The 26,773-nt window shown below is 43.0% G+C and overlaps 1 protein-coding gene across 3 annotated transcripts in view; it reads left to right on the top strand.

Moving 5' to 3' along the window:
* Nucleotides 1–26,773, top strand: part of MAP3K3 (mitogen-activated protein kinase kinase kinase 3) — a 62,151-nt gene that overhangs the window by 25,418 nt on the left and 9,960 nt on the right. For all 3 annotated transcript variants that reach the window (XM_082679861.1, XM_082679860.1, XM_082679862.1), the window contains 4 exons: nt 2,161–2,260; nt 6,984–7,097; nt 13,974–14,094; nt 23,208–23,341. In XM_082679861.1, the coding sequence (XP_082535987.1) occupies nt 2,161–2,260; nt 6,984–7,097; nt 13,974–14,094; nt 23,208–23,341 (469 nt within the window). The remainder of the gene's footprint in view (nt 1–2,160; nt 2,261–6,983; nt 7,098–13,973; nt 14,095–23,207; nt 23,342–26,773) is intronic.

Below are 26,773 nucleotides of genomic sequence, written 5' to 3'. Positions count from 1 at the left end.
ATTAACTATACTTCAATAAGATAAATTTTTTAAAAAATGGCTTAGATCCCTCTTTGCTGTGGCTTATTGCTTCTTCCTCTGGTTATACCACTTCCCAGTCTGGGGGAGCAGGGAGTATATGAGAGAACCACGCACTTCTTCCTGTCAGTGTGGAGGAGGGCAAGAACTATAGAGGTTCATGGCTGAGTGCTGCTAGTCCGCCACACACTAGTCAGATTTCATCTAAGTCTAGACATGCTAACAGATTAAGGTGGTTTTAATATACATTTTCCCCTATCACATTAAGCATCTTTTCATGTGTTTATTAGCCATTCATCATATCCTTTGCTTGTGTTTCTATTGGGCTGTCTTTTTCTTATTGATTTTTGCAAGTATTTTCTCCAAGTTTGGTATTTCTTTTTAACTTTTTTTTTTTTAAAGAAGTGTTGGGGGTAGGAGTTTATTAATTAATTAATTTATTTTTGCTGTGTTGGGTCTTTGTTTCTGTGCAAGGGCTTTCTGTAGTTGTGGCAAGCGGGGGCCACTCTTCATCGCGGTGCGCGGGCCTCTCACTATCGCGGCCTCTCTTGTTGCGGAGCACAGGCTCCAGATACACAGGCTCAGTAGTTGTGGCTCACGGGCCTAGTTGCTCCGCGGCATGTGGGATCCTCCCAGACCAGGGCTCGAACCCGTGTCCCCTGCATTAGCAGGCAGATTCTCAACCACTGCGCCATCAGGGAAGCTCTCTTTTTAACTTTGTTGATGGTTTATTTTCCCATCAAAAGTTTAAATTTTTGTTGTCAAACTTGTCTTCTTCCTTTTTGTCTTATCTATTTTATGCAATGCTTAGGAAGACCTTCCCTGCTCTAATATTTTTTTCAATCCTGTATTTTCTTTATACATATATATATATGTATGTATATATATATATATAATATATATGGGTTTCTGATATTCTCTTCTGTTTATCTCTTTGCTTATTTTTTTTAAATATTTATTTGGTTGCGTGGGGTCTTAGTTGCGGCAGGCGGGCTCCTTAGTTGTGGCTCATGGGCTCCTTAGTTGCAGCACGTGGACTCCTTAGTTGTGGCATGCGAACTCTTAGTTGCAAAAGGCATGTGAGATCTAGTTCCCTGACCAGGGATCGAACCCAGGCCCCCTGCATTGGGAGTGTGGAGTCTTATCCACTGTGTCACCAGGGAAGTCCCTCTTTGCTTATTTTTGTTTTAATTATTTAAGTTTTAGAGTGTTGGGTTGGTCCCATATAAAATTGCCACTTTTATATGCAAAAATTGTTGACTACCTCCAGTATCATATAGTTAAACCTAATGCATTAATTAAAGCTTTTTATTAAAAACATTTCAAGCACACACAAAAATAGAATATGATACTCAACCCCCAAGGACCTGTCACCCAACTTCAACATTATCAACATTTTGCCAACCTTGTTTCATCTATCCCCACTTGTAAATTTTGCTGTGACATTTAACGACAAATCATTTTAAGACCTCTTTGAACATGTTCTTACTCTACCATCTATTTATAGAAGTTGTTCTTTGAACTGACCTAGAGAGTCTCTCTAGAAGAGCATCAATATCAACGCTACTTACATGCACACATGTGTCACTGGTTAAGAAAAAACTGATCAGGCATATAACCAACTCAAGGGGAATTCCTGTGACTATGGCAGGAAATGTCAGTTCTGAGGATAATCAGCATTGAGATTACTGTGGCATCTCAAAAATGAACAATGGAAGAGACCTTTCAAGTCCTGGAGTTGAGTTGATTATAGGAGTTAAGACCATGTTTTCAGGACTGCTGCTCCAATCCCCAGGTTTTCTTCCTAACAGGAATATTTGAAGCATAGTTTTTAAATCCAGGTATCCTCCTATGATACTGCACTGTCATTGACCGAAAGAGCTGAGATGAAGTGGAAGAACAATGGCTGAGATTGAGTACTGCTCATAGGTACTATTGACAAACCTGAGAGATGCTCAGAAGAAGGGTGAAAAGATAAAGGTAGACGTAAGAGAAGAAAAAAATACAGAGAAAGGCAAGCTGCATGAAAAATAAAAAGAGAATTCTATGTTGAAAAGAAAAGGAAGATAACACTCAGGAGCCATAGCTTCTAAACCCTGCATTTAAAATATACAGTTAACCATGATTTCTGTTCCTTTTCAGAATTATAGCATTCAGCCGGCCTGTAAGATATGAAGATGTGGAGCACAAGGTGACGACAGTGTTTGGGCAGCCTCTTGATCTACATTACATGAACAATGAGGTACGAAAGATGGATGGTGTGCGGGCAAGGGAGGCCCAGCTGCCTACCTTTTTTCTCTCTGTTTAACTGAGGATTTCCTAGTTTGTTCCTTTAATGTCATCTTCAGGTTTTCATTTTCTGGAGCCTCTTTCCTTAATTCCAGTAATTCTGCGATTTCTCTTTTTTATTACATGGGAGGTTACATAGCTATGTCCATTCCCTCTGCTCATTGAATGCTGGTAGCTCTAATACTCCATGGTGGAATCAGGTACGCGATTAGGGTCAGGGCTTATATTGTCTCCTTTACATTTTGTAGGTTATCTTTTTCCTTCCAGCACAGCCTTAGTAGCAGAGGGTTCAGTAGGGCTGGGGAGGTGTGGAAAACTGGTGGGTAGATCCTCTATTGACAGGCATAAATGCTGGATTCTTCTCTCAGAGTTTAACTTCTAACTGTAGCTGGTTCCAAACGTTAGCACCTACTCTAATGATTTCTTTAACTCTTAGTCCTCCTAACCCCGCCCAACAGCCATTTTATTTATTCATACTTTGAACATCACCCAGGAAGGAATTCTTTTGAATGTCAGTTACTTGGCTGCTTTCCCAGCTCCAAGGAACGTACTAGAGGCTGCAGTCTGCTTAGGCTGGTGCTTTGCATTAGTCTGAAAGGCACTGTTTGTGCCCAATAAGGAGCCTGCACCTTGAGGGAACTGAGTTGGGGGGAAAGACAGGAAAGCTGGGCAACCTCATGGCTCTTTGAGAGTCAGGTCCTTACTTTGTAGTTTTTCTTTTTTTTTAATTTATTTATTTTAATTTATTTATTTTTGGCTGGGTTGGGTCTTAGTAGCTGTGCGGTGTTTCTCTAATTTCGGTGAGCAGGGGCTACTCTTCGTTGCGGTGCGCGGTCTTCTCATTGCAGTAGCTTCTCTTGTTGCAGAGCATGGACTCTAGGCACGCAGGCTTCAGTAGTTGTGGCACGTGGGCTCAGTAGTTGTGGCTTGCAGGCTCCAGAGCTCAGCCTCAGTAGTTGTGGCGCACAGGCTTAGTTGCTCCGCGGCATGTGGGATCTTCCCGGACCAGGGCTTGAACCCATGTCCCCTGCATTGGCAGGCAGATTCTTAACCACTGCGCCACCAGGGAAGTCCCCTTACTTTGTAGTTTTATTTTATTGGTTGAAAAGTTAAGAATTTCGTCTACTTTGGGGCTTAAATCTGTAGGAGATGACATTTGTTGGCAAAAACTCTGTGGTCCTCTTCATATAAAATGTACAACCACAACTGGATATATGCACTGCCAAATAGCTAACAAAAATAACACCATCTGATTTTTGCTTTTTGGATAAATTTTAGAAATACAGCAAATTTGAAAAATAAACCACTAACTCTATAGTTAATAAATAACACAGATGTAAGTATTTTAAAGTATGTAAAGTAACACATTTTAAATACAGGATTTGAGAACTCCCCCCCAAATACAAATGTCAAATCCATAGAAGTTTAAAAAATTGCAGCTCAAGCATCAGTGACTATATAAGAAAGTGAGGCTGAAGTCAGCTAGCCAATCAGCATTAAAGAAGGTGTTCTTTAGTTAGTAAAGACTTTTCTGGATGATTTAGTACCACTTGTTTCTCTTTCCATTAATATTTCCATTAAGAATTTCAGATGTCCCAAAATCCATTTTCAAACTCTTTTGCCAAGGGAATGACTGCCCAGAATGTTGAGCATTCCTTTATTCAAATGTTTATACAGATATTGATTTTAAAGCCAAATATAAGTAATTGTCATTATTTTTTGAATCAGTGAAGACTAATTTATTTGAGCATTTATTTTTCATCACTTTGTTTTTTGTTGTTTTTTGTTTTTTGGCTGTGCTGCACGGCTTGCAGGATCTCAGTTCCCCGACCAGGGATTGAACCTGGTCCATGGCAGTGAAAGCCTGGAATCCTAACCACTAGACCACCAGGGAACTCCCATAATTGTTACTATTTTAAATCATTCACGTCTTTCCGCAGTCTGCTAATGTCAGTGACCAAGAATTGACTAATTTACTTACATCTTATTAATTTCAAATGTCTCAACTATTTTTCTTTTCTTTGCCCTCTAAACCCTGTCTTGTCAGGATTTGTGAACGACAAATGAAAAAATCTGTTGAGATTTTATTTTATTTATGTTTATATTTTTGTAATAATAGCTTTATTGAGATATAATTCACCTGCCATAGAATTTACTCTTATTTTTAAATTTACATTTTAAACTGTATAATTCAGTGGTTTTAGTGTATTCACAGAGTTGTGTAACTAACATCACTACCTGATTCCAAAACTTTTTCATCACCCCAAAGAGAAATCCTGTAGTTCTTAGGAGTCACTTCCCATTCTCCCCACTCCCCAGTCCCTGGCAGCCACTTATTTACTTTCTGCCTCTCTGGATTTGCCTATTATGAACATTTCATATATATGGAATCACACAATATGTGGCCTTTTGTGTTTGGCTTCTTTCACTAAGCATGTTTTCAAGGCTCATCTATGTTGTAGCATGTCTCATACTTCATTCCTTTTTATGGCTGAATAATATTCCATTATATGGATATACCACATTTTGTGTATCCATTCATCTGTTGATGGACACTTGAGTTGTTTTCACTTTTGGCTATTATAAATAATGCTGCTATGAACATTTGTGTACAAATTTTTATATGAACAAATGTTTTCAATTCTCTAAAATATACCTGAGTGGAATGATGGTTCTTGTAGAAACTCTGTATTTAACTTTTGGAGGAACTGCCCAACTTTCGCATATCAACTGGTACCACTTTACATTTCTACCAGCAATGTACGAGGGTTGCAATTTCTCTACATCATCACCAATACTTGTGATTCTCTCTTTTTTTTTTTCTTTTTTAAAAAAATTATAGCCATCCTAATAGACGTGAAGTGGTATCTTATTGTGGTTTTTAACTTTCATTTCCTTAATGACTAACGATGTTGAGTAGCTTTTCATGTGCTTATTAGCCATTTTTTTATTTTCTTTGGACAAATATCTATTCAAATCCTTTGCCCTTTTAAAAAATCGGATTGTTTGTCCTTTTATTGTTGAATTGTAAGAGTTCTTTATATATTCTGGATACTAGACCCTTATCATACATTTGCAAAATTGTAGTTTTTTTTTTTTAAGTTAAAACCTACTCCAGTAATTTCTTTATCTTCCCCTGTCTCCACCCACCCCTTCCCCGCCTCCCCCAACACGAGTCCTTATTTATCCCTACTTTGAGTGTTACCCAGGAAGGAATTCTTTTACAATATGATATGATTTGTAAAATTTTCTCCCATTCCATGGGTTGTCTTGAGGTTTTATTTTAAATACTGTTTTTACTATTTGTTTTTTCCTGGCCTGGGGTTTAGAGTTCTCACTTCCTTGTATTCTGAATGGGGAACTGAAGAAATTAATGGGATTTTTGCTTTATGTTTGCCACAAGTACATAAGATCTGACATTTTTTAGGTCTTAGGCAAAGCATAGTTTTGCATCTTTTAATACTAAGTACTCATAATATCTTTTGCTTCTAACAGTGAGTGAGGCTTATCTGTACCCTCAAGAACCATCTCTTTAATACTTCAGTGGAATGAAAACAGAGGAAGTAGTTTTTCGTTCTAGTCACTGATTTTTTTTAACCTTTATACATTAAGATACTAAACCCTTCTATGCAGTCTAAGTTTGTGTTCTTATTTGAGTAACGTTTTCATCCTCTGCCTGACCCCTCCTCCTCCTGTGCCTTTTCTGCTTATTCTGTTAATGTCAGCACAGGGTAGAATGGGACATGATTCTACTGCTTAATCTAGGAAGAAATATGGGGCCTATAACTGTTTCGGATTTGATGCTTTGGAGTAAAGGGTATTTTTAGAGACGAAGCTTTTCTTAGAAAATATCTTGGGGGGGGTGGGATGAATTGGGAGATTGGGATTGACATATATACACTATCGATACTATGTATAAAATAGATAACTAATGAGAACCTACTGTATAGCTCAGGGAACTCTACTCAGTGCTCTGTGGTGACCTAAATGGGAAGGAAATCCAAAAAAGAGGGGATATATGTATACGTATAGCTGTTTCACTATAGCTGTTTCATTTCACTTTGCTGTACAGTAGAAACTAACACAATATTGTAAAGCCACTATACTCAAATAAAAATTTAAAAAAAAACTGAAAATATTTTAAAAAATATTTTTATACCATCAAAAAAAAATACCTTGAAATAAAGTACTGATATGTGCTACAGCATGGATGAACTCAAAAACGTTAAGCAAAGTGAAGGAAGCTAGATGCAAAAGGCTATGAATTGAATTGAATTGAATATGAATTGTGTGATTTCATTTATATGAAATGTCCAGAAAATGCAAATCTCTAGAGACAGAAAGTAGATTAGTGGTGGCCTGGGGTAAGAGGTAGAAAAGGGGAGTGACTCTGAATGGGCACAGGAGATCTTTTTGGAGCAATGGAAATGTTTTGAAATTGAATTGTGGTGATGGTTGCACAACTCTGTAAATTTACCAAAAATCTTTGAATTGTAAACTTAATAAAAAGGGAAAGAAAATATCTCTGTGGTTTCAATTAGATCTTTTAAGACCCCATAGTATCCACTGAGATTGTTTTCCTCCAAATTTATTTTTTTGTTGCTTATTTTGCTTATTTTTGCAAACTAAAGACTTATGTTTTATGTGATTTCCTTTTTCTGTGTCCTGTGTCACAGCTCTCCATCCTGCTGAAGAACCAAGATGATCTTGATAAAGCAATTGATATTTTGGATAGAAGCTCAAGCATGAAAAGCCTTAGGATATTGCTGCTGTCCCAGGACAGAAACCATGTAAGTAGCCCCTGTCACGGCCTGACAGCTGAAGACAAAGCTTGCTGTCCTTCAGGAGTCCAGCTTGCTTCCTTGACAGAATTTTGTGTTCCTTAGTCACTGCTAAAGCGAGAACGTAGGTGTGGCCCAGCCCACTGGGTCAGTAGCCATTTAGCCTTCTGCATTTGATTTGACTGCGAAGCCAGATCATTGGTGTTAAAATTGCAACTGAAGGTGACTTGGCTTGTGGTATGGGAGGAAGGGAAACATTTTACGATAAAGGAGGAAATTCTTTTTCTCTGTATTTATGTTCTTTCGACTAGATTTGGACCCCAGCAAGAGAGATTTGCTCAGCGTGGGGGAGCTGATTAGTAGAGGCTGTCAAGGATTTGAGACTATCATGCTTTGTAAACCCAACTCCCACAACTCCTCGGCAACCGTGACTTTCCCTTGGGACACATGTAGGAAACAAACTTTCCCTTCTGTTCAGTGGAAAAAAGGCCATGGTCTAAAGGGCCTCTTGTAATTTACCAGCTGCTACCTTACCAAATGGCAGCAATCTGTGGGGGCCTTCAGAAGTGAGGGATCATCCCTTATGTAGTTTCCTCTCCTAAAGGGTCCCTGGGGGCCTACATTTCACAAGAATGCTTGTAATCTGGGTCTGTCTTCTAATCACTGATGGCTCTACCAGTTTTCTTCAGATGCATGTTCCTGAAGGTTTCTTGGCACTCTTTCCTTTCCTTATGCTTGAAGACAGCCAACTGTGGACAGCTGACATTACTGTGTGAGAACTATGGACGCTCCATACCAGGACAGAGTTTAGATGGAATGGTGCTTTATGCTGACTATTTATTTATTTATTTAGTTAGTTAGTTAGTTAGCGGTACGCAGGCCTCTCACCGCTGTGGCCTCTCCCCTTGCGGAGCACAGGCTCCGGACGCGCAGGCTCAGTGGCCATGGCTCACGGGCCCAGCCGCTCCGCGGCATGTGGGATCCTCCTGGACCGGGGCACGAACCCGTGTCCCCTGCATCGGCAGGCGGACTCTCAACCACTGCGCCACCAGGGAAGCCCCTGACCATTTATTTTTAAAGACACCTTGGACTGTCTATTGATTAGCGAAAGACACAGGAGAATGCGGTTAGGAAGGCTTAGAGTAAAGAAGACATTTTCTCATATTATAGAAGTGTCCTTGAGCATGAGGACTGGTCTTCTCTCTCACAATGTCTTCTTTTCTGGATGTGTTTTGGGAAGTATTCTGAAGTAAAATATATACTTTATTATTTCATTTCTCTGTTCAAGTTACTCACCTGCTCCTTGTAGGCCTTCCTCGTTGCCTATCATGTAAGATCTAAATTTAGCCTGGCACCCAAGGGTTATCACTAACTACCCTTCCTCTCAGCTCCCCAGTCTCATCTTTCCAAGTTCTTCAGCATACTTCCACTATTCTGCAGTTCTTCCTGCTTCCTCTTTGCCAGACCATGGTCAACCTTTTTTAAGGCTCTAGCTTGATTTACCTGCTGCAGTTTGGTCAGTATTTTTGACTGAGACCATTTTCATTATTCCCTGTTCCTTTAGTCATTGGATATAATTTGCACACTAGTTTATAGGTTCCTGAGTAATTGCCCTCTAGTTGTTGCATATTTGTAAGTTTTACCCCAAAAGATTATAAGCTCCTTGAGAACGGGAGCTGTGTCTTGTTTTGGAACCCATCCTCTTAAGAGAACACAGTGAATACTTCTTGAATTGTTAGCAGGAGTCAAGCAGAAATCATATTCTGCCAACCCCTTCTTTACAGAAGAAGCTGGAATTGGGGTTTAGTTTAATGATGTGATTGTTTAACTGGGAGCTAGCACCCCTGATTGTGATCCCTCCACTCCCCTGATGAGAAACTGTAGACAACTGGTTCTTTGCATTCGCTTTCCCATCCAGTAAGGGGTGCACTCAGCTGCAGATACTGCTGCAACACCAGAGCTGTTTGGAAGATGACCATCTAAGCTCTGACACTGATGGTGTGGCATTAGATATCACATAAAATAAGTGCCACGTTGATGCCTCTCTCTCTAAGGATGTGTATTTTTTAAAATTATTATAAAGTCAGTATAACTTATTGTAAACTTAAAAAAAAAAGAGGACCGTCTTACATAATCCTAGCACCATAACACATTGATTGATTTTTGCATACGCCCCTCTTTGGCCATATGTATACACACTATAAGTGTTGTCATGGTATTTATACAATTTTCTACTTTAATTTTTCACTTAACATTGTCATGTACATTTTTCTGTTAATATACAGTCTTCATGATTATAATTTATAAGGATGCATAAGTCCGTTGAGTGGATATACCATAATTTAATTAAATAACCATTTTTGCTACTGTTGGAACACTTAAGCTACTCCTTTTTTTGCATTTATAAAGATTTGCATTTAAGACTAATAGTGGCATTGATGGTGATGAAATCTTTCCTTGAGGACTTCCTCAGCTAGACCTCAGGCTTCTCAATAAACAGAGGTATCATGATCCAAAATTGCTACGTGCTTAGGAGTCCTACTTCTGGAAGTGCTTCTCTGTTTGTGATGAAATACCAGTTTTCTTCTAGTTTCTAATCTTTTATGGACCAATTCTTTTTTAAAAACATGAAAAGTGAAATGGAAAATTTAACTAGAGACGTATAAAATACAAGCCCACAACTTTTATTGTTAAGTTCAATAGACATGAGTCACTGCCAAATTGTTGTAAAAGTGCTTAAAGAGTTACTCTTCCATTTTGGTATTTACCTTGTTGAGGACTGGTATACACCACAGGTTGTACCCTGGCACCAGCCCACAGATCACACTTTACATACACTTCTCCAGGATACCATATCAACCTGGTCTTCATCTCCTCTTGATGGTAACTGTGAGCCACTTTGTTCTCTACTTAGTTTCCTCCATTTTTAGCAATCTGTCAACTCATCCACCTTTTGTTATCACCTATACCTTTACTTCCCTTCTTATTCCTGTTTCTAAATGTACTATCTCTTTCTACTCTCCAGATTCCTTTTTTATTGATCCTTCTATGACAGCTTCTGATCTTTCCTCTGTCTTCATCCCTCACCAAGGTGGAAAGTCATACTCCTCCCATCGCACCTGGCCAAGGCCAGGTCTTAGGCGTCAATATTGTTTTTACCTGAGAACTCCTGGATTTGGGCAATCACAGAACCTCCTCTTAATCTGAAGAGTCTTTCTCTAGCCTTGGTTTTACTGCCATTTTAAGATACTTCACCGTCTCCTTCAGTAGTTCTTGCTGCCCTAGCCCTCTGCCTTGGGCCATCAACTCTTAGCTGTTTTCCTATTACAGACTTCTTTTCTAAACATGTGTGCATCTAACTCTTAATTTATCTTTCTGCTCTTGACTTTCTTATAACTTTCTCGACCTTTCCACTGTCATAACATAATCTCAAGCTTAACATTCTGTTGTCACTTGTACCTGCATATGATAAAAACTAAATACCCAACCATCTTAAACTGTGAATGGCATTTTGTTTTGTTACCTCAGATTCTCTCTGACAAAAGTAAACTTATAATCTTCTCATCTAAATGTTGCCCACTTCCCAAATTTCCCATCAATGAATTTGACACTATTTAAGTTCAAAATATCAAGGATAATTTAAATGGTAATTATTTTCAGTTTTCCAAGAAACTAATGGGGCAAGTGCAGGAAGTTAGAACGAAACTTGTTGGGCAGAATACCTTCAGTCTGGCCCCTGTTTAAAAATCATTACACTTTACATGTATAAGGTACTTTCAACTTTCATTTGGTTTTTGCAGCTTTGAGTGGTTGGTTAGGCATCTGTTATCGCCAGTCTACCCCCTGGGGAAACTGAGGCTTAGAGTGATTTGGCCTAGGTGAAACAGTAGATAGTGACAGAGCTGGTCTTGAATCCAGATGTTCTGACTATAGTCCAGTATGTATTAGATACCATCCAGGAAAGGGATCTTAGAATTATTGTAGTCCTTGGAAAACCTCACCCAGGTTCTTTCACAGTTCATTAGAAACAGAACAGAAAGTATAATGTTGCCCGTGAGGAAAACTTGTGAGATGTGTCATTCTCTTCCCCACAGCTCAGAAGGTTAACTGAGCTAGGAAAGGTCCAAGAGAAGACAAACTTTTTAAGGGGTTGGGGTCAGTTTTATATGTGTATGGCCTAAAAAGCCTGGAACTCTTTAGTCGGGAAAGGAAGCCGAAGCATACCTATGTATAAACAAAGCCTGTGACGCATTGAAGAGCAGGGATAATAAAAACACAGATTTGTTCACCTAATCTCAGTTTGGATGAGCCCCTTGAATATTGAGGATTATCATAGAACAAAATGGAAATAAGAATTTGTATAAGGGGTATAAACATGGCATCCTTTATTCAAGTTGTATAGCTTCAAAGCAGATTTTTTTAAGGCTTTTAATAAATTCATGGATGTTAAAGCTGTAAATCTATTAAATAACCTGGATGCTTCCACAGCTATCATAACTGTCATGGTCTATCATGGAAATGTCTCGTTGCCACCATTGAAGCAGAGGACTAGTGACATCCAAGGTGCCATTTCTCAGCTCATGTTTCCGTGAACCAAACTAAAGCAAACACACACACACCTCTTCTTTTCCCCCTGCATCATTGAATCCACCTGTTCCCTTTGTCTGACACCACCAAATCTTTTATCGAGATGATTTGTGGGTCAACTTTTATAATCTCTTTTTCTGCTAATCTCCTCGCTTCCAGTGACTGCAGTCTTTGTGCATGTGGCTCCCTGGTAATTTTTCATGTTGTTTGTGTCAGCCACAGCACACTGCTACCCCCAGAGCCTTTCAGTGAGGTTTTCATTGAATGGTCAAATGAAATGACCATTCTATTTGCTGTCTTTAGAATGTTCTGCCAGCTACACACTTTATACCTGTTGGCTCTCCTTTCACTCTCTTACAGGTCCCTTTTATTTTTCCTAGTCCCACCTTCCTCCTTCCTCTCTTGCCCACTTCTAGGTCTTGTTCAAGTTTCCCTGAATCCTTGCATCAACCTCATTTTTGTTTACCATGCCATTCTCTTTTATCTCCTTAAATCAGGGTTTTCTGAACTTGACTGACTATTACAAACACTAGGGGGAGATTTAAAAAACACCAGTCCTTCGGCCTTACCCCCAGAGATTCTGTTGTAGTTGGCCTGAGGTGTTAAAAACCCCACAGGCAGTTCTGCTGGTCGGCTAGGGCTGAGAACCATTGCCTTAAACCCAAGTGTGACTCACCTCCTAAGACCTTGCTGCCGCCCTGTGTCAGCATCACCTGAAAGCTTGTTAGAAATGCAGATTCTCAGCCCCAGCCCAGACCTACTGAATCACAATCTGCACTTCATCAAGGTCCCAGGTGATTTGTGTGCACACGAAAATGTGAGAAGCCCTGCTTTGAAACCTCCCCTGATTCCCTTCATCTGTTTTCCCACTGTTGCCACAGTCAGCCTTTCGTTTTAGAAACCTACGCTCGTGCTGGCTGTTGAACCTCCTCTCCTGGCTCAGCTTTTAGATTTAAAATTGAGAGTTTAGAATCTATGTTCTTTGATACGTTTCAGATTCATGTTGCCACGATGTATTGAATTCCCACCCTGTGTAAGGCCCCGTGTCTAAGCAGGTGTCCTTGGGGTGCTCAGCGTGCAGCTCTCCTCTTTCTGACTCTAAGGCTGTGGCTTTTTCCTTGCCCTTCACTGGCCTGCTTCCCCAGCGTGTGGCTTTGATTGTTTTTTCCTTTCTGACCCTCGGCAGAGAGCTATTGCACATTGGAGGCTTTAGCAAGAACACTCACTTCCCCTTGGTCTGACTTCCCGTTGGAGCAAGACAGTTTGTCAAGACAGCCCTGCATGTGATAGAGTCTGGTGTGGGGGGACTAGAGGAGGCTGCTTGGCAGCTGAACTTAGCCCTGAGAGCGGGAAACCTTTTTCCTGGAGGACAGGATATAGTTTGTTTAGGTTGGACCTTTTTTTTTTTCTTACAGGAGGTAAGAGAGAGAGAGAAACAAGTGGAAACTTTGACCCAAATTATTTATAAATTCTGAGCTCCCACTCTCCACAGTGCTCTGCTTATTTATGAGCACATCCTGACATCACTTAGCTCACCTTCAAGCTTCAGTTTTAAGCTTTCTCAGTGCAAGGGTCCCTTTCTGTTGCTTTGTTTTCTCTCAAGGGCTCACCTTGAGGCCCAACTGGGTCAGTGCAAAGTGAGGTAGATGTGGCAAGGCTGCTGACCCTGTTCTGAAGTCCTTGACCTCTGGCAGAATGGTGCCTTGATAGCCTTTCTGAGATGAACACAATCCTGAGATGGTTCACATGTAAACCCCAGTAATATGAAGCATCTGAGACCTTCTTACCTTAATTTTCCAGGAGTGATTATGGTTGGGGAAGAAGCAGCATATCAAGCTATTTTTTAAGTTTATCAACCAGAATTTTTGGTGCAGAAGTTGCCACCATTCTCCATTCTGACCCCCCACGTGGCAGGTGATCTTGCCACTGAAATAATTTCCTGCTTTTCCTGCTATTCTTCCCAAGCTCTCTGGAGAGTTTTATGAGAGGGTATTTACAACGCTTTTCTGTTTGGCACATTATTACAGGAATGCCTGTTATTCTTCTGTGTCTGGGTCATCACCTAATAAATTGGAGCACTGAGTCTCAGTGCTCTATATCAGTGAAGCTGGATAACTACATTGAGTAAACAGTGATTTGCCAAGATGAGTTGAGGAGTGAGATTTGAGGGAAAGCTGGGTAGCTCATGTATTGAAAGCGTGATGGCGGCTGAGAGCATGGGGAGGCCCAGGGAGGGGCGGGGGGCCTTTCTAAGCCTGCCTGCTTAACGAGCTCAGCCTTTTTCCTCTTATCTTGCAGACCAGTTCCCCTCCCCACTCCGGGGTGTCCAGGCAGGTGCGAATCAAAGCTTCCCAGTCTGCGGGAGACATAAATACCATCTACCAGCCCCCTGAGCCCAGGAGCAGGCACCTCTCTGTCAGTGAGTATCTCACCCCTTTTTTCCTCTCATCTAATTTATCTGCCCATGTATTTTTTTAAATATTCTTTTTAAAAATTATTAAAAAACAGTCATCAAACGTTATTGACTGCTACGCTGTTCAGAATAATGTTCCATGCTTTTCTTTGGGGAGAAGAAATAGACAAGTGACTGGGATGGAGTCCTGACCCTCCAGGAGCTTACACTCTCATGATGTGGTGGCAAAATCAAATTCCTTTTCAACAGTCCTGAAAAAGTGATCTCCTCAAACATCTGCTTGAAGACCTCCAGCAGCAGTATACCCTCGTTTTTGACCATTCTTTCCCCAAAGGACTGGGGACTTGTGAAGTTACGAATCAGGTCCAAGATTGAGTTTTGACATCAAACCTCTTGCTTGTGATTCCTGAGGAGTCCTAATGCTTCAAGGAAGATGGGACAAAGTTTCTCCAATGAAACTCCTGGAGAGTCAAACTAAGTTGTCTGGGAAGGGCAGGAGACTGTTGACGTAGTAAATACAGTTGGCTCATTAGGAAGAAAGCTACGAAGCTGCTGACGGGCCTCCCCAGGAAAGGAATCTAAATCAGGTCTGTGCATTATACCAGGCAATCCAGTTTTGCTCTGGATCCCATTTCCCACAGTCTGAGGAGAAAGCTCATTTCTTGAATTGTGCAGTTTGTTTCAAGAGGGAAGTCCGGCCTTAACAATATTTCTGTTGAGGTTGCTGCCCTAACGTCGCTGAGACCCCTGCTGCTGTCCATACAGGTTCTATCCATACAGGTAGAATTGCAGCAAACTGAACTGCTCTCTGGAGATCTTGAGCTGAACTTGGGGAGGTCTGAGCATCAGTCCTGTCACTGAGCTTGTCTGGGAGTGATAAGCCTCCTCGGGGGGCAGCCGGAAGAATGTGTTGCTGAGGCACTGACTTTGCCTCACTGAGTAATTTCTGGAACCCTAGCAAGCACTGGTAGTAAGTGTTGCCAAGCTGAAAGTCTGTATATGTGTTTCATATTTCCCTAACATTGTGGATAATTGGTGGCTGCGTTTTCAATAAGCTGGTTGAGGAGAGAGCCAGCACCCCAACAAGGAAACCTTATCTAGAGTATCTCTGGCCCTAAAATCCAGGTGCCCTGGAACCTGGGAATCTCTGCTAGTTTGGCCTCTGTTCCAGAGCCCTTGTAGAGAGCAAGGGGCTGGAGGAGGGCAGCATTGCTCCTTTGCAGAGTAAGCTGTGAGGATGGACACAGGGCAGTGATTGGGCCTCCGGCTCCTGAGCAATTTCCTGTGACTTGTGTGTGGAAGCTACATGCTGGGCCCTCACTGTAGGGGCCGTATATGGAATTTCCTTGTCTGAGGGTGCTAAAATCTTACGGGGAGTAAGATTTCTATGAACGAGTTCCTATCTATCTAGAGAATGGGCAACACAGCCTCCCAGCACACACAGATCCTGGGTTCCTTCAGTCAGCAAGCATTAGGCACCAGCCTTTGGGCTGGCATGAGTGCCATGGTGGAGGCATCTGGGAGGCTGAGAGTCGTGCGGGAGCACAGAGCAGGCAGTAACCAACGGCGCCCAGGACTTTGGGGAAAGGTTTCGCTAAAGAGAGGGAACATCAGAGCTGACAAACTAAGGAAGATTTACTGAGTGCAGGGACAGATACTCCAGGCACAGAAAAGGGCATCTGCCAGGCACGATCACAGAAGAAGGTGGTGGCTTCTGAGAACCCCAGGTGGTTTGGAGTGGTGGGTTTGACGAGAGAAGCAGGCAGAGCCTGGCAGCCTTTCTAAAAGCTGGAAAATGGCAGAGATTATTTCTAACTGGAACGACCTGGGAAATGCATTCTGGGATTTTTATAGATTATGGAGGATTTCCATAAGCAAGGATGAGGGGAGAGGGCATTTCAGTGATTTGCTGGTGGAGATCCCACTTATCCTTCAGATTGGCTCGTGTATTGATATTTGGAGAAGTAGAGAAGGCTGGGAAAGAATGCCTGCCTTGGCTGGGGACCCTTGTCTGCACATGGGCTTGTTCGGTGGGCAGTGGAGAGCCACTGGGAACAGTGACCCCTTGTACCCATCTCTATCCTAATGCTTATCACATTGTCTTGTTATTGTATCCCTCTCCCTGTCAAACTGCATTTTTACTCATTTGTTCATTTATTCATTCAAGAAATAATTGCCAGAATCATGGGAAGCAAAACACACAGTTCCCGTCCCTATGGCCCTTGTCCACCTGTGGGAAGTCAGACCTTACGTGTCATGATGTGATTCATCTATAATTACAGGCTGCGACCAGAAGGTGTGTGGTGCTGGGAGCACGTATAGCAGAAGGATGTGACCTGATTTCGGGGCCGGAGAAGCCATAGGCTGTGACCCAGAGCTTGAAGGGGACTTACTCAGAGGGGATATAGGGAGGAGAGCTCCAGGCAGGAGAGCTGCCCATGCGGAGGCCTCATGGTAGAGGGAGTGTGGTGTGTTTGAGAACCAGAAGGAAGCCCTGAGGGCTGGAGAGCTGAGAACAAGGGAAAGGAGGATGGGCTGAGGCTGGGGAGGGAGACTGAGCCTTGGGGTCCTTACGTTGAAAGCAGTGAAAATACACCTTAGGATTTTTAAGTGAAGAGGAATGGGTGGCATATTCGGATTTGTATTTTGAAAAGATTGCTCCAACTGCATACAGTGTGGAGAGCCAATCACAGGGGGGCAAGCATGGGTCCAAGGGAGAACCGTATTAGTTAATGCAGTGGTCCAGGTGAAAGAAGACAGAAGCGTGGATTAGGCTAGTGAGGGTAGTGGAGAGAGGAAGGAACAGGTGGATTTGAGGCATTTAGAAGGTAAAGCCAACAGGACATGGCATCGTGGTCTAGGGACATGGGGGGGGGGTGCGGTCCCTGAGATCCTTTTAGGATCTGGAAGGTCAAAGCTATTTTCATAATAATACTAAGACATGATTTGGCTCTCACATATATCTAGTGGAATTTTCCAGAGGTTACCTGCCTGAGGTAATGTCATTGCTCTATGGCTAATGGAATGTGTACTTGTGTATTATTGTGTTTTAAATTTTTTTGACCCTTATTTCTGATACAGTAAATATCAATTGATATAACCTGTATAAATAAAAGCTCTTTGGTGTCCCAAATTTTAGAAGTGGAAAAGGGTTCTAAGTTCAAAAGGTTTACGAACCACTGTGGTATTGGATTGGATTTTCAGGTGTTGAGAGAACAGGACGTAAATTACTGGTTTGTGGATTTGGGTAATTGGCAGTGCCTTTCACCAAGACAGAGACTAGAAGAGAGCCTGGTTTCAGGCACTGTGAAGGGCAGACCTTAAGTTTTAGACAGGTTGAATTGGTATAATTATGGATATTTTGGTATGATTATCAATTCACCAATAAACATATTTGTGTTTTTTTTTTTTTTTTTTTAAAAAGAGAGACAGCCAAGAGGTGATAGCAGATGGGCAGCTAACTATACAGATCTCTAGCTCAGGGGGGAGAAAACCAGAGGTAGAAACAATTGGAAATTGTCAAGTCGAAGCCAGGGGCCCAGATAAGAGTTTCTAAACAGACTACAAAATGAGAAGAGAAGAGGGCCTAGGACTGAGCCTTAGAAACCCAGACAGTGGCCAATTAGAGGAGGATGAGCCTGCAAAGGACGCAGGAAAGGAGTGACCAGAGAAGTAGGAGGGAAAGTAAGAGAAGGTGGGAAGAAGACGTTACATGGTACCAGCCAGGTTGGAAAGGACAGACCAAGAGTAAGAGACACAAACTTGTCATTTTCATCCACAAATGTCTGAGTGCTTGCTGTGCTGGTACAGGGTAAGGCCTTCTGGAATAGAAGGAAACAGAAAGAGAGAAGTCAAGGTTTAAGCATGAGGGACTAGGAGAAGCCCTAGCTATACAAATGGGGTTAAATGAGAAGCCTTAGTGATCCAACTCCCCACCTACAGGAGGGGCTTCTCTGCCCTCCTCCTCCACCAGCATTAATGTACTTGTGCTACCAGTGCATATGAGTGAAAGACTAAACATGCAGGTCATTCAGCTCCCACTGCAACATTTTCAGTAATGAGGAAGTGCAAGGAAGCCCAACCCAATTTTAGACAGCTCTCTTTATTCGACGTTCATCCTTATTTTGAAGCGAAATTCTGCCTTCTCTCACTTTACGCATTGACTCTAGTACTGCTCTCTTGAGCAACACAGATAACATCTTTCATATGACAGTTTTTCAGATATTTGAAACCAGCTATCCTGTTCACCTTTTGTTTTTTCCATCATAATATACATACCTTGAATTCCAGGTTTTTTTCAAGCCAGTTAGTCTGCTAAAAATAAAATAAAATAAATAATAAATAAATAAATAAATTTTAAAAAACTACTAGGGAATGTGTTAACCCAAAAGAGAGACCCCTGTGGGAAGATCTGCAGACAAGGCAAATGGAATTTCCCTACGCGAATTTACCCTTCCTTGTGTCTTTGCCTGTAGAAATTCTGTCACCTTTGAAGCTGAGCTCAAGCACTGTTTCTTCCACAATGCAGTGGGCGGTGCCCTTAAGCCATCGACTAAAGGACTTGTCCCTGCCACATCTGACTCCCATTTGGTCTAGTGTATCTTAAGTCCTTCGCCTCTGTTCTTATTCCATCTCGCTCCTCGTCCTGCCACTGCGTCCCACAGCGGGGCAAGCCAGATTGCCCCACTAAGGAATGGGTACCTGATGAGTAGAGGCAATCAGTTCTTTCAAGGGGTTTGGCCATAAAAGAAAAAAAGAGGTGGGCTAGTGGCTTAAGGGAGTGGCAGAAATAAGGTCAGGATATTTTTTAGGCTAGAGATCTGAGCATGTTTATGAAGGGAGGCACAAAGACAGCTGAAAAGGAGATTGAAGGTGGTGAAGAGGGGACCATAGGGGAGCTGACTCCTGCTGGGGGTGAACTGGGGAGTCCAGGCAGAGGGCTTACAGTGCCTTGGTAAGGAGGAGGGCAGCCCTCTTCCTCTGAGAACAGAGGAGGAAAAACTCAGGCAGAGGGAAAAGGAATGTTGAAAGGATGAGATGACTTACAGTGACACCGGGCAGTAACAAGTTAGAGAGCTATACACAGTGCACACCTCCAGTCCTGGTAAGATATGCAAGAGTGGAAACCAGGACTGCAGAGGTAGTGACCACATACATGGAAACAAAAAGGTCAGCTGCCTTCACTGCACAGGATTTTTTTTCTCCTTCTTGCTAAAAATTCTTCTGTGATACTAGATGAGACCAGAAACTGTTTAGTGGTAGTCACAACTTCAAAATAAAATGGGAGTTTTGAAAGTTGAAACACAGGATGTTCTCAAGGTCTTACGAGATGAAAATATTGCGGAGCTCTGCTCTGCACAACCTGGTCCAGTGCGAGGATATTGAAGAAGAAAAAAAGATTTGATTCTTCCCCTCATCAGCTCCCTAAGAGAGAACAAGGTTTAGAGAAAATAGTCGATGGCCAAAAAAAGCTTTCTCTTTGTACTTGCAATGACCTGCACATTAACACTGACCCAAAGCCCTAGAACTAACTCCCTGTGGAGGCAACTTCCTGACTGCATCAGCTTCCTGACAGGAGTCTCCTATGAGAAGGGCTAGAGTCTGAGAACCTAGCTTTCAGCTTTGAGTCAGAAGACAGAGCAAAAGAATCAACCATATCATAGGGTAAGGGTTTTGCTGCCCCAGATCAAGGAGGTAAGCAGAGAGCCAGCAAGCGCTAGAGGAATGCAGACAGCTGGCAGCTGAAATCCTTGTTCAGAAGAGAGCACTTCTGAGCACAGGATTACTACTCTGTTCTTTTACTTCAGCTGGTGCTGAGAGGGGGCCCCTTGGTATAAGTGCCCTGATGAGACTAGAGCAAGATCAGGCTGGAATGCCAGGGAAGGGTGGCCCAGAGAAGCTGCCTGCCTTCTGAGACCTAGGATGAGCTGTGTCTTGCATAGCACTGTGTTTGTGCTGTCTGGCTCACTGTTGTCCCTGCTGGTAAATACGCGAGGATCAGTGAGTCTTACAGTTCAGTATCCTGTCCTATTCAGGTCCCTGTCTAACTCGTTCTCAGATGCTGTTGTGTGTCTCATTAGCCCCTAATTTCTGAAATTAAGATAAAAACAAAACTGAAAATGCTCTGGAGCAGTTCTGCCAACTCCTGGTTTTTCCATTCGCTTCCTCTGATAGCCATTGGTTTGGGGAGACTTCCCTTTCCTGCCCCAAGCTGTGGGCCTGTGCACAATAGCCCCTGGCCCATTGCCCATCAGATAACAAGGCTGGCTCTCGGCAGGCAGCAATGTGTATTGGAAAAAGTGAAAGTCTCTGGCTGGAAATAAAAGCTCAGAAAACCTTTGCTGTTTTCCCCCAGCCCCTCCTGGGTCTGTAGTGCTGGCCTCATGTGAGCTAGTCCCATCCCACCTGCAAAACCAGGGGAGAGTTCAGTGGCAGCAGTGAAGGAGAGAATGGGTGTTGAGGGGCCAGGGATCTTTTGTGCCGGGGAGGTCTCACCCTAGATGCTCTGATGCTCAGATCGAGGGTAGTTCAGCCTACCTGGGGGTAGTTTGGACTAGTGTGTGGGATTTCATCAATATGTAAGAGTTTTTCTTTCTCTCTCATCAGTTCCTCATAAGAGACATTTTTTGTTTGTTGTAGGTCAAATATGTAATACCTTTTCGCTCCAGAATGTATTGGTCAGGGTTCAGTTGCACAGAACAGAATCCACTCTGACTAGTTTCAGGAAGAAGGCACTGGTGCACATTCTGGCTTGTAAAATCATGAAGAGTGAGAAACAGACTCTAAGTCTAAAGACACACTGCAGAGCTCCTCTTCCCTCTGTAATGAGGAAGCCACCGGATCCAGAAGCACAGGGCCCCTGTGCTCTGTCCACACACCACTTACACAGGGATACCTGCACCTGTGTCTTGAGATCAGGTGTGGGGTCTCTGCTGGTGTTGCAGCAGAAAAACCAAGGCTTCTAGGACTGTGCCCAGGAACAGCAGGAAGCCATCCAGATCTCACACAAGTGCATCTAACTGGCTGAACCTAAAGGAGGTCTTAGAATAGCTTTTAGCTGATGAACTTCTGAAGTGCTGGAAGGCACACTAGAAGGGTAGAATGGCTCTTGAGTCTATCTAACCCATTATATCTGCTACACAGCGTGAAGGGAACGAATGGAATTCTGTTGAGTTCCTACCACGTATATGTGTACCTGTGCTACCACATTTCATTTATAATTTCCAAAAACGGTTATGAGGTAGATAGTTGTTTCCTTTTTGAAATGAGGAAATTTAGGTGAGAGTTTAAATCATTCAGCTAATAAGTGACAAAGCCTGATTTGAACCTCTGTTTATCTAATTTTCAAGCCTAGGCTTTTCTCACTATACCTTGCTCACCTTTTTAGGTCACTTCTGCTGCTGACAAATGTTGCCAACATAGGGATTGGATTTCCATAGAACGTGTGGGCTACTGGAATGTTTTCCAAAGCCGGAAGTGGGAAGTAGGCACTGGGCTAATGTTTGTAAGCCATGTGTTAAAAAAGCGCTCTGTGCTTTAGGGCACGCTAGGGCTTAAGAAAACTATCTTTTTCTTCATGGTTACACTGGCATTTTGTGCTACAGTGGCAAGGGAAATGGCCGGCTGCATGGGTCTTTGACATTTGGCCCTCTGAAAAACGGAGTAGCTTTCTTGTTCGATTTCCCCTTACCTCCATCTTGTCATTGCCTTCGAGCCCTCTGTTGGCCAGATGGCATCTTGCATCCAACTCACAAGTGATCACTGACAGAACAACTCTGAATCTGAGCTGCATGAGACATGGCACTGTGTTTCCCTCGTGCTATCAAGAAATCCCCATATTTGCCTCCCTCCTGCTCCTTGCAGAAAGGCTGTCACATTTCCCCATGGGTGGGATCCCCCCCCCCCGTTTGGATTGCTTATGGGGAATGTATGAGTAGCATGGCTGCCCCTTTTGGAAATAAACTGTGGTCTCAAAATTGCCTTGGCTGAAATATACTGGGAGTCACAAGGCCTGTTTTCTAGATGCAGCACCACCCTTAAGACACTACATGACTTTGGGCCTTGGCTTCCCCTTCTGCACACTGTGGATGATAATAATGCACCTCCGCTGTAGGTGTGTTGTGAGAATTAAAGACAAGGTAACAGTATAAAAAAGAAAAGAAGGGCTTCCCTGGCGGTCCAGTGGTTAAGACTCTGTGCTTCCACTGCCGGGGCGAGGGTTCGATCCCTGGTCGGGGAACTAAGATCCCGCATATTGTGCAGGTGGCCGGGGGCGGGGGGGGGGGCAGAGAAACAAAAGAAAACTTGCCTTGGCTGATTTCGTTGCTTTGTTAGTTCATGGCATAGCATCTCTAAGTGTATACTCTGAGCAGCATCAGTTTCTGCCAGGGCTTAGAAAACTTGGACAAACAGACTCTTTCCTCCATGGGCTGTCTGAGATCATTTGAAAGGCATGGTTCAGGTACCTCCTTATCTCAGAATTGGTAGCCTCTACCCTGTGAGGTGTTGCAAGTGGAAATCCAGCATAATTCTGTGCCTGTTTTTAGAGCAGTTTGGTTTCTGGCCTCTGCCCTGGAGTCACGTGGGGAAGCCAGACTACCAAGAGCCTCAGGTTAGCCTTCCCACCCGAGATCGTGTCAGTGGTTCTTGGAGAGAGTATGGGTTGATGCCTCCAACAAGAGATTGGAGCACCAAGTGCTCTCGGTGGCGAATTCATTAAAATAGCGTCTCTACGAACCGCATGATCCTTGTATTCTGACCGAGTGACTTCGTGAAGAAGAATGAAGGAGTCAGTTTCTTGAAGGACATTGAAAATAATAGTTTAAAACTCCTTAAAGACTATCTTTCAAAGAGCAACCCTACCCACCATTCTTTAACTTTTCTCTTAAGTATTTTTCTTCCTTCTTGAGGTCCTTGGATTGGGGGAGGAGCTGCCTGGCTCAGGAAGTTTCCTTCAACCTCAGCACTTTGTTAGGCCCTCCCTCTCCTCCAGGATGTTCAAAGAGCCAAACCAGCTCTCTACCACCAAGCAGATGCTTTGTCTGAGCTGGCCCTAAGTCTGCTCCTCTCAGGCTGCAGGTCCTGGCTCTGCAGTCAAAGGTCGTGTTTCTGTGCTCTAGGCTCCCAGAACCCCGGCCGAAGCTCGCCTCCCCCTGGCTACGTGCCTGAGCGGCAGCAGCGGATTGCCCGACAGGGGTCCTACACCAGCATCAACAGCGAGGGGGAGTTCATCCCAGAGACCAGCGAGCAGTGCGTGAGTATAGTCTGGGGATGGGGGTTTTGGGGCTGGGGTGTGTCTTGGGACGTGTCAGACCACGCTTAGCAGGGGGAGTTCTCAGTGGGCATGGTGTGTAGGTGAGGGACTTGAGTCCTATCCAGTAGCTTTTTTGTAAACCAGGCCTGCCAAAATATGAATTTTTCCTTTCTAGGGGCCAAATATCCATTTCTACCAAAGACAGAATCTAAGCTGCCTAGCCTCCTTGGTGCTGCATGTGCATTTGACAGATTCTTCCTCTTCCGTGGTCCTCTCACTGGTCTCCCTGCAGAACACCACTCCGCTGTTTGTATACTTCCTTACAACGACCTGTCATTTCAGCAGAGTTTTAACATGTGACCAGTCCTAAACAGATTTTGTTTTGCATTTCAACCAGATTTTAGTTTTGCTATTTCTTAATGAAAGGTAACGAGTATAGCAGTCCAAAGCAGGACTGTCTCCTTTGGGTGGACTTTTATGATAGTAGACAGCTGTATTAGTTATCTACTGCGAAGTAAAACAACCACAAACTTAGCAGCTTAAAACAGCAGACATTTATTATTTTACAGTTTCCTTGGGCCCAGAATCCAGGCATGACTTAGCTGGGTTCTCCACTCAGGGTCACACAAGGCTTCACTCAAGTGTCAGCCAGGCTGCATTTCTTTCTGAAGCTTGTGGTTCCCTTCCAGGTTCACATGGTGGTTGGCAGAATTCAGTTTCTTGTGGTCGTAGCACTGTGGTCCCTGTTTTCTTGCTGGCTGTCGGCCAGGGGCCACTCTGAGCTCCTAGGAGCCACTTGCAGTTCCTTGCCATGTGGCCCTCTCAAAATATGGTAGCTTCTTCAAGGCCAGCAGAAGAATCTCTTGCTCTGGTCTGCAAAGATGAAGTCTCAGGCTTCCCTGGTGGCGCAGTGCTTAAGAATCCGCCTGCCAATGCCTGGGACTTAGGTTTGAGCCCTGGCCCGGGAAGATCCCACATGCCACGGAGCAACTAAGCCCGTGAGCCACAGCGACTGAGCCTGCGCTCTAGAGCCCGGGAGCCACAACTACTGAGCCCATGTGCCACAACTACTGAAGCCCACACGCCTAGAGCCTGTGCTCCACAGCAAGAGAAGCCACCGCAGTGAGAAGCCCGCACACTGCAACAAAAGGGTAGCTAGCCCCCGCTCACTGCAACTAGAGAAAGCCCGCACGCGGCAACGAAAATCCATCCTCTCTGCCATAGTCTATTGACTAGAAGCAAATTACAAGTTCTACCTGTACTCAAGGGGCGGGGGTTATATGCAAGGCTTTGACTTACTGGGGTGGGGTGGAGTGAGGACATCCTAGGGTGCGTCTACCACAATGGCTTACCCATTTTAATGGCTAGCTTTTTTAACTTGTGGCCCACTTGATGAAAATGGCACTTTGGCTTACTGAATTCAGCAAGAATGAGATCTCTGGCTTCATTCTGAAGTTTTTTCAATGAGCTTGCTTTGATTGCAAGAAAAAGATCTGTCTTATAAACTTTTGGGATTTGATCTTGAGAGGGGAAATTTCTTAAGGGTAAAAGCATCCAGTAGAAGGCCAGCACCATCACATGGGGGATTTTACCAAAAAAACCTGATTCTTGTAACTTCTTTTTCCTAAAACTGATTCTTACAACTTTTCTTCCCCTCAATAGCTAATCTCTGTGTAGCATTGTTCAAACTATATAGGCTATGAGAAGCATTTTTAAACTGCCTCTTCTCTCTTCTACAGTCCTGCCTTCCAGGTAAATTTATGTTTAGAACAGTGACCTAGAGTGCTTTTAGCTGCAGAGTCCCTTCTTGGATATCTTACTGACCATCCTTTCCATTTTCTCTAACCAGAGTGCTTCCAGACATCAGCTGTACTAGGGGTGACTTTGCTAATGAGTTTGATTGCCTTTGCTTTCTATCCCTCCCCATGGTCCTATATCCTGGTCCTTTTACTTCTTTACCTGCCTGGCCCTGGAAAGCATGGGAGTATTAGACTTGTAGTGAGGATAGACTTTTAGAAAGAGGCCAAGGAAGCAGGAGAATGCCTAGGTTCTTCCCCAGTGCCCGCCTCTTTAGCTAAAGAGAATTGCTGCTGCTAATGGGCCATTCAAGATAAATCCACTTAACAGAGACCAAAACAGCATAGTATATAGTGAAAGAGTATCCAACTGGGACTTTCTTGAAAAATGAAACTAAGATAACTTTATTTTGTTTTTTCTTTAATCAGATTTGAGTAATAGTTGCATCTATTTGCTAATTTTTAGAATGAACAAAGCATGATTCAGGCTAATTTTTTTTGGCTTAATTTTTCTAACAAAAATTTTACTAGCACAACATAACTTCCTTCACTTCCTCTTTGACTTCTGCAGCACTGTCCTAAAGAGGCTCCTTTTTTTTTTTTTTTACAGAAGCCTTCACGGGGTTCAGTGTATTTTCCACAGGCCTTTCTTGAACCTTTGGTATTCTTCCTCCTTCGTCACACCTGTCATGTTGTTATACTTGCTCATTCTCTCTTCTTCTGTTATCTGATCTAACTTTGCCAAATATGCACTTTATGGTTTGGGAGCAATTCTTTCCCATGTTGGTTTTATCCTCTTGGGGAAATCCTATATCCTTATCAAGATTTTGGGGATTTTACTTTTCAATTAATTTGCCTTGATTGGCAGTTTAAAAAAAATCATATATGACAATATATGAGTGACAGTATGGGTGAGGTGGACTCCAGCATTAAATGGGAAGAGATAATTTGAGATGGAAACCAATTTTATGAAAGTTGTTCATGAATTTTCATGGTTCTGATACTCTGCTTCCCTATGTAATGTTTAACTTTGGATCTCAGATAATAAATTCTCTGGTAGTGAATACCCCCCATAGGCAAAATGAAGGGGAGATTAGTTGGAGAAAAAGCTAATCTGAAGGCTTTTTGTTACTGCATTTGACCAAGGGCCAGAGAAACATTTTAACTTACATAGATACTTACTGGCTCTGCAGGAGAACGAGGAACTGGGAAATTTTTGTTCTGTGTCAGCTGTGTACTAACTAGTTTCATGACTTCAGACAATTCTCCTAACCTTTCTAGACCTGCAGTGGCTTGTCTGTGAAATGAGGGCAATAAAATTATGAATTTTAAATTATAAATTGTGGAGTGTAAACAGAAGCATTATGGTCCCACCCAAATGCACTGGAAGCCTCTGCAGGGTAGGACCATCTCCAGCACCAGGCTCCAGCATTCACAAGCCAAGAAAATGTCAACAAGAGAAGCAGCGTCTCTGCTTTGCTCTCCTGGCAGAGCTCCTTGGGATGCCAGCCAGGCATTTTTCTCACTCCTGGAAACTTGCCTTTCAGACTGCGGGGGAGAATGGTACCTTCCTAACCATTCTTCCCACTGCCCTGGCGGAGAAAGGGCACTTTCATATTTTGGAAAAGAAAAAGGA

Source organism: Grampus griseus (genome assembly GCF_964374135.1).
Source record: "Grampus griseus genome assembly, chromosome: 20".
NCBI lineage: Eukaryota > Metazoa > Chordata > Mammalia > Artiodactyla > Delphinidae > Grampus > Grampus griseus.
Note: the sequence above shows the minus strand (reverse complement) of the source record. Positions and strands in the feature narration are given on the sequence as shown.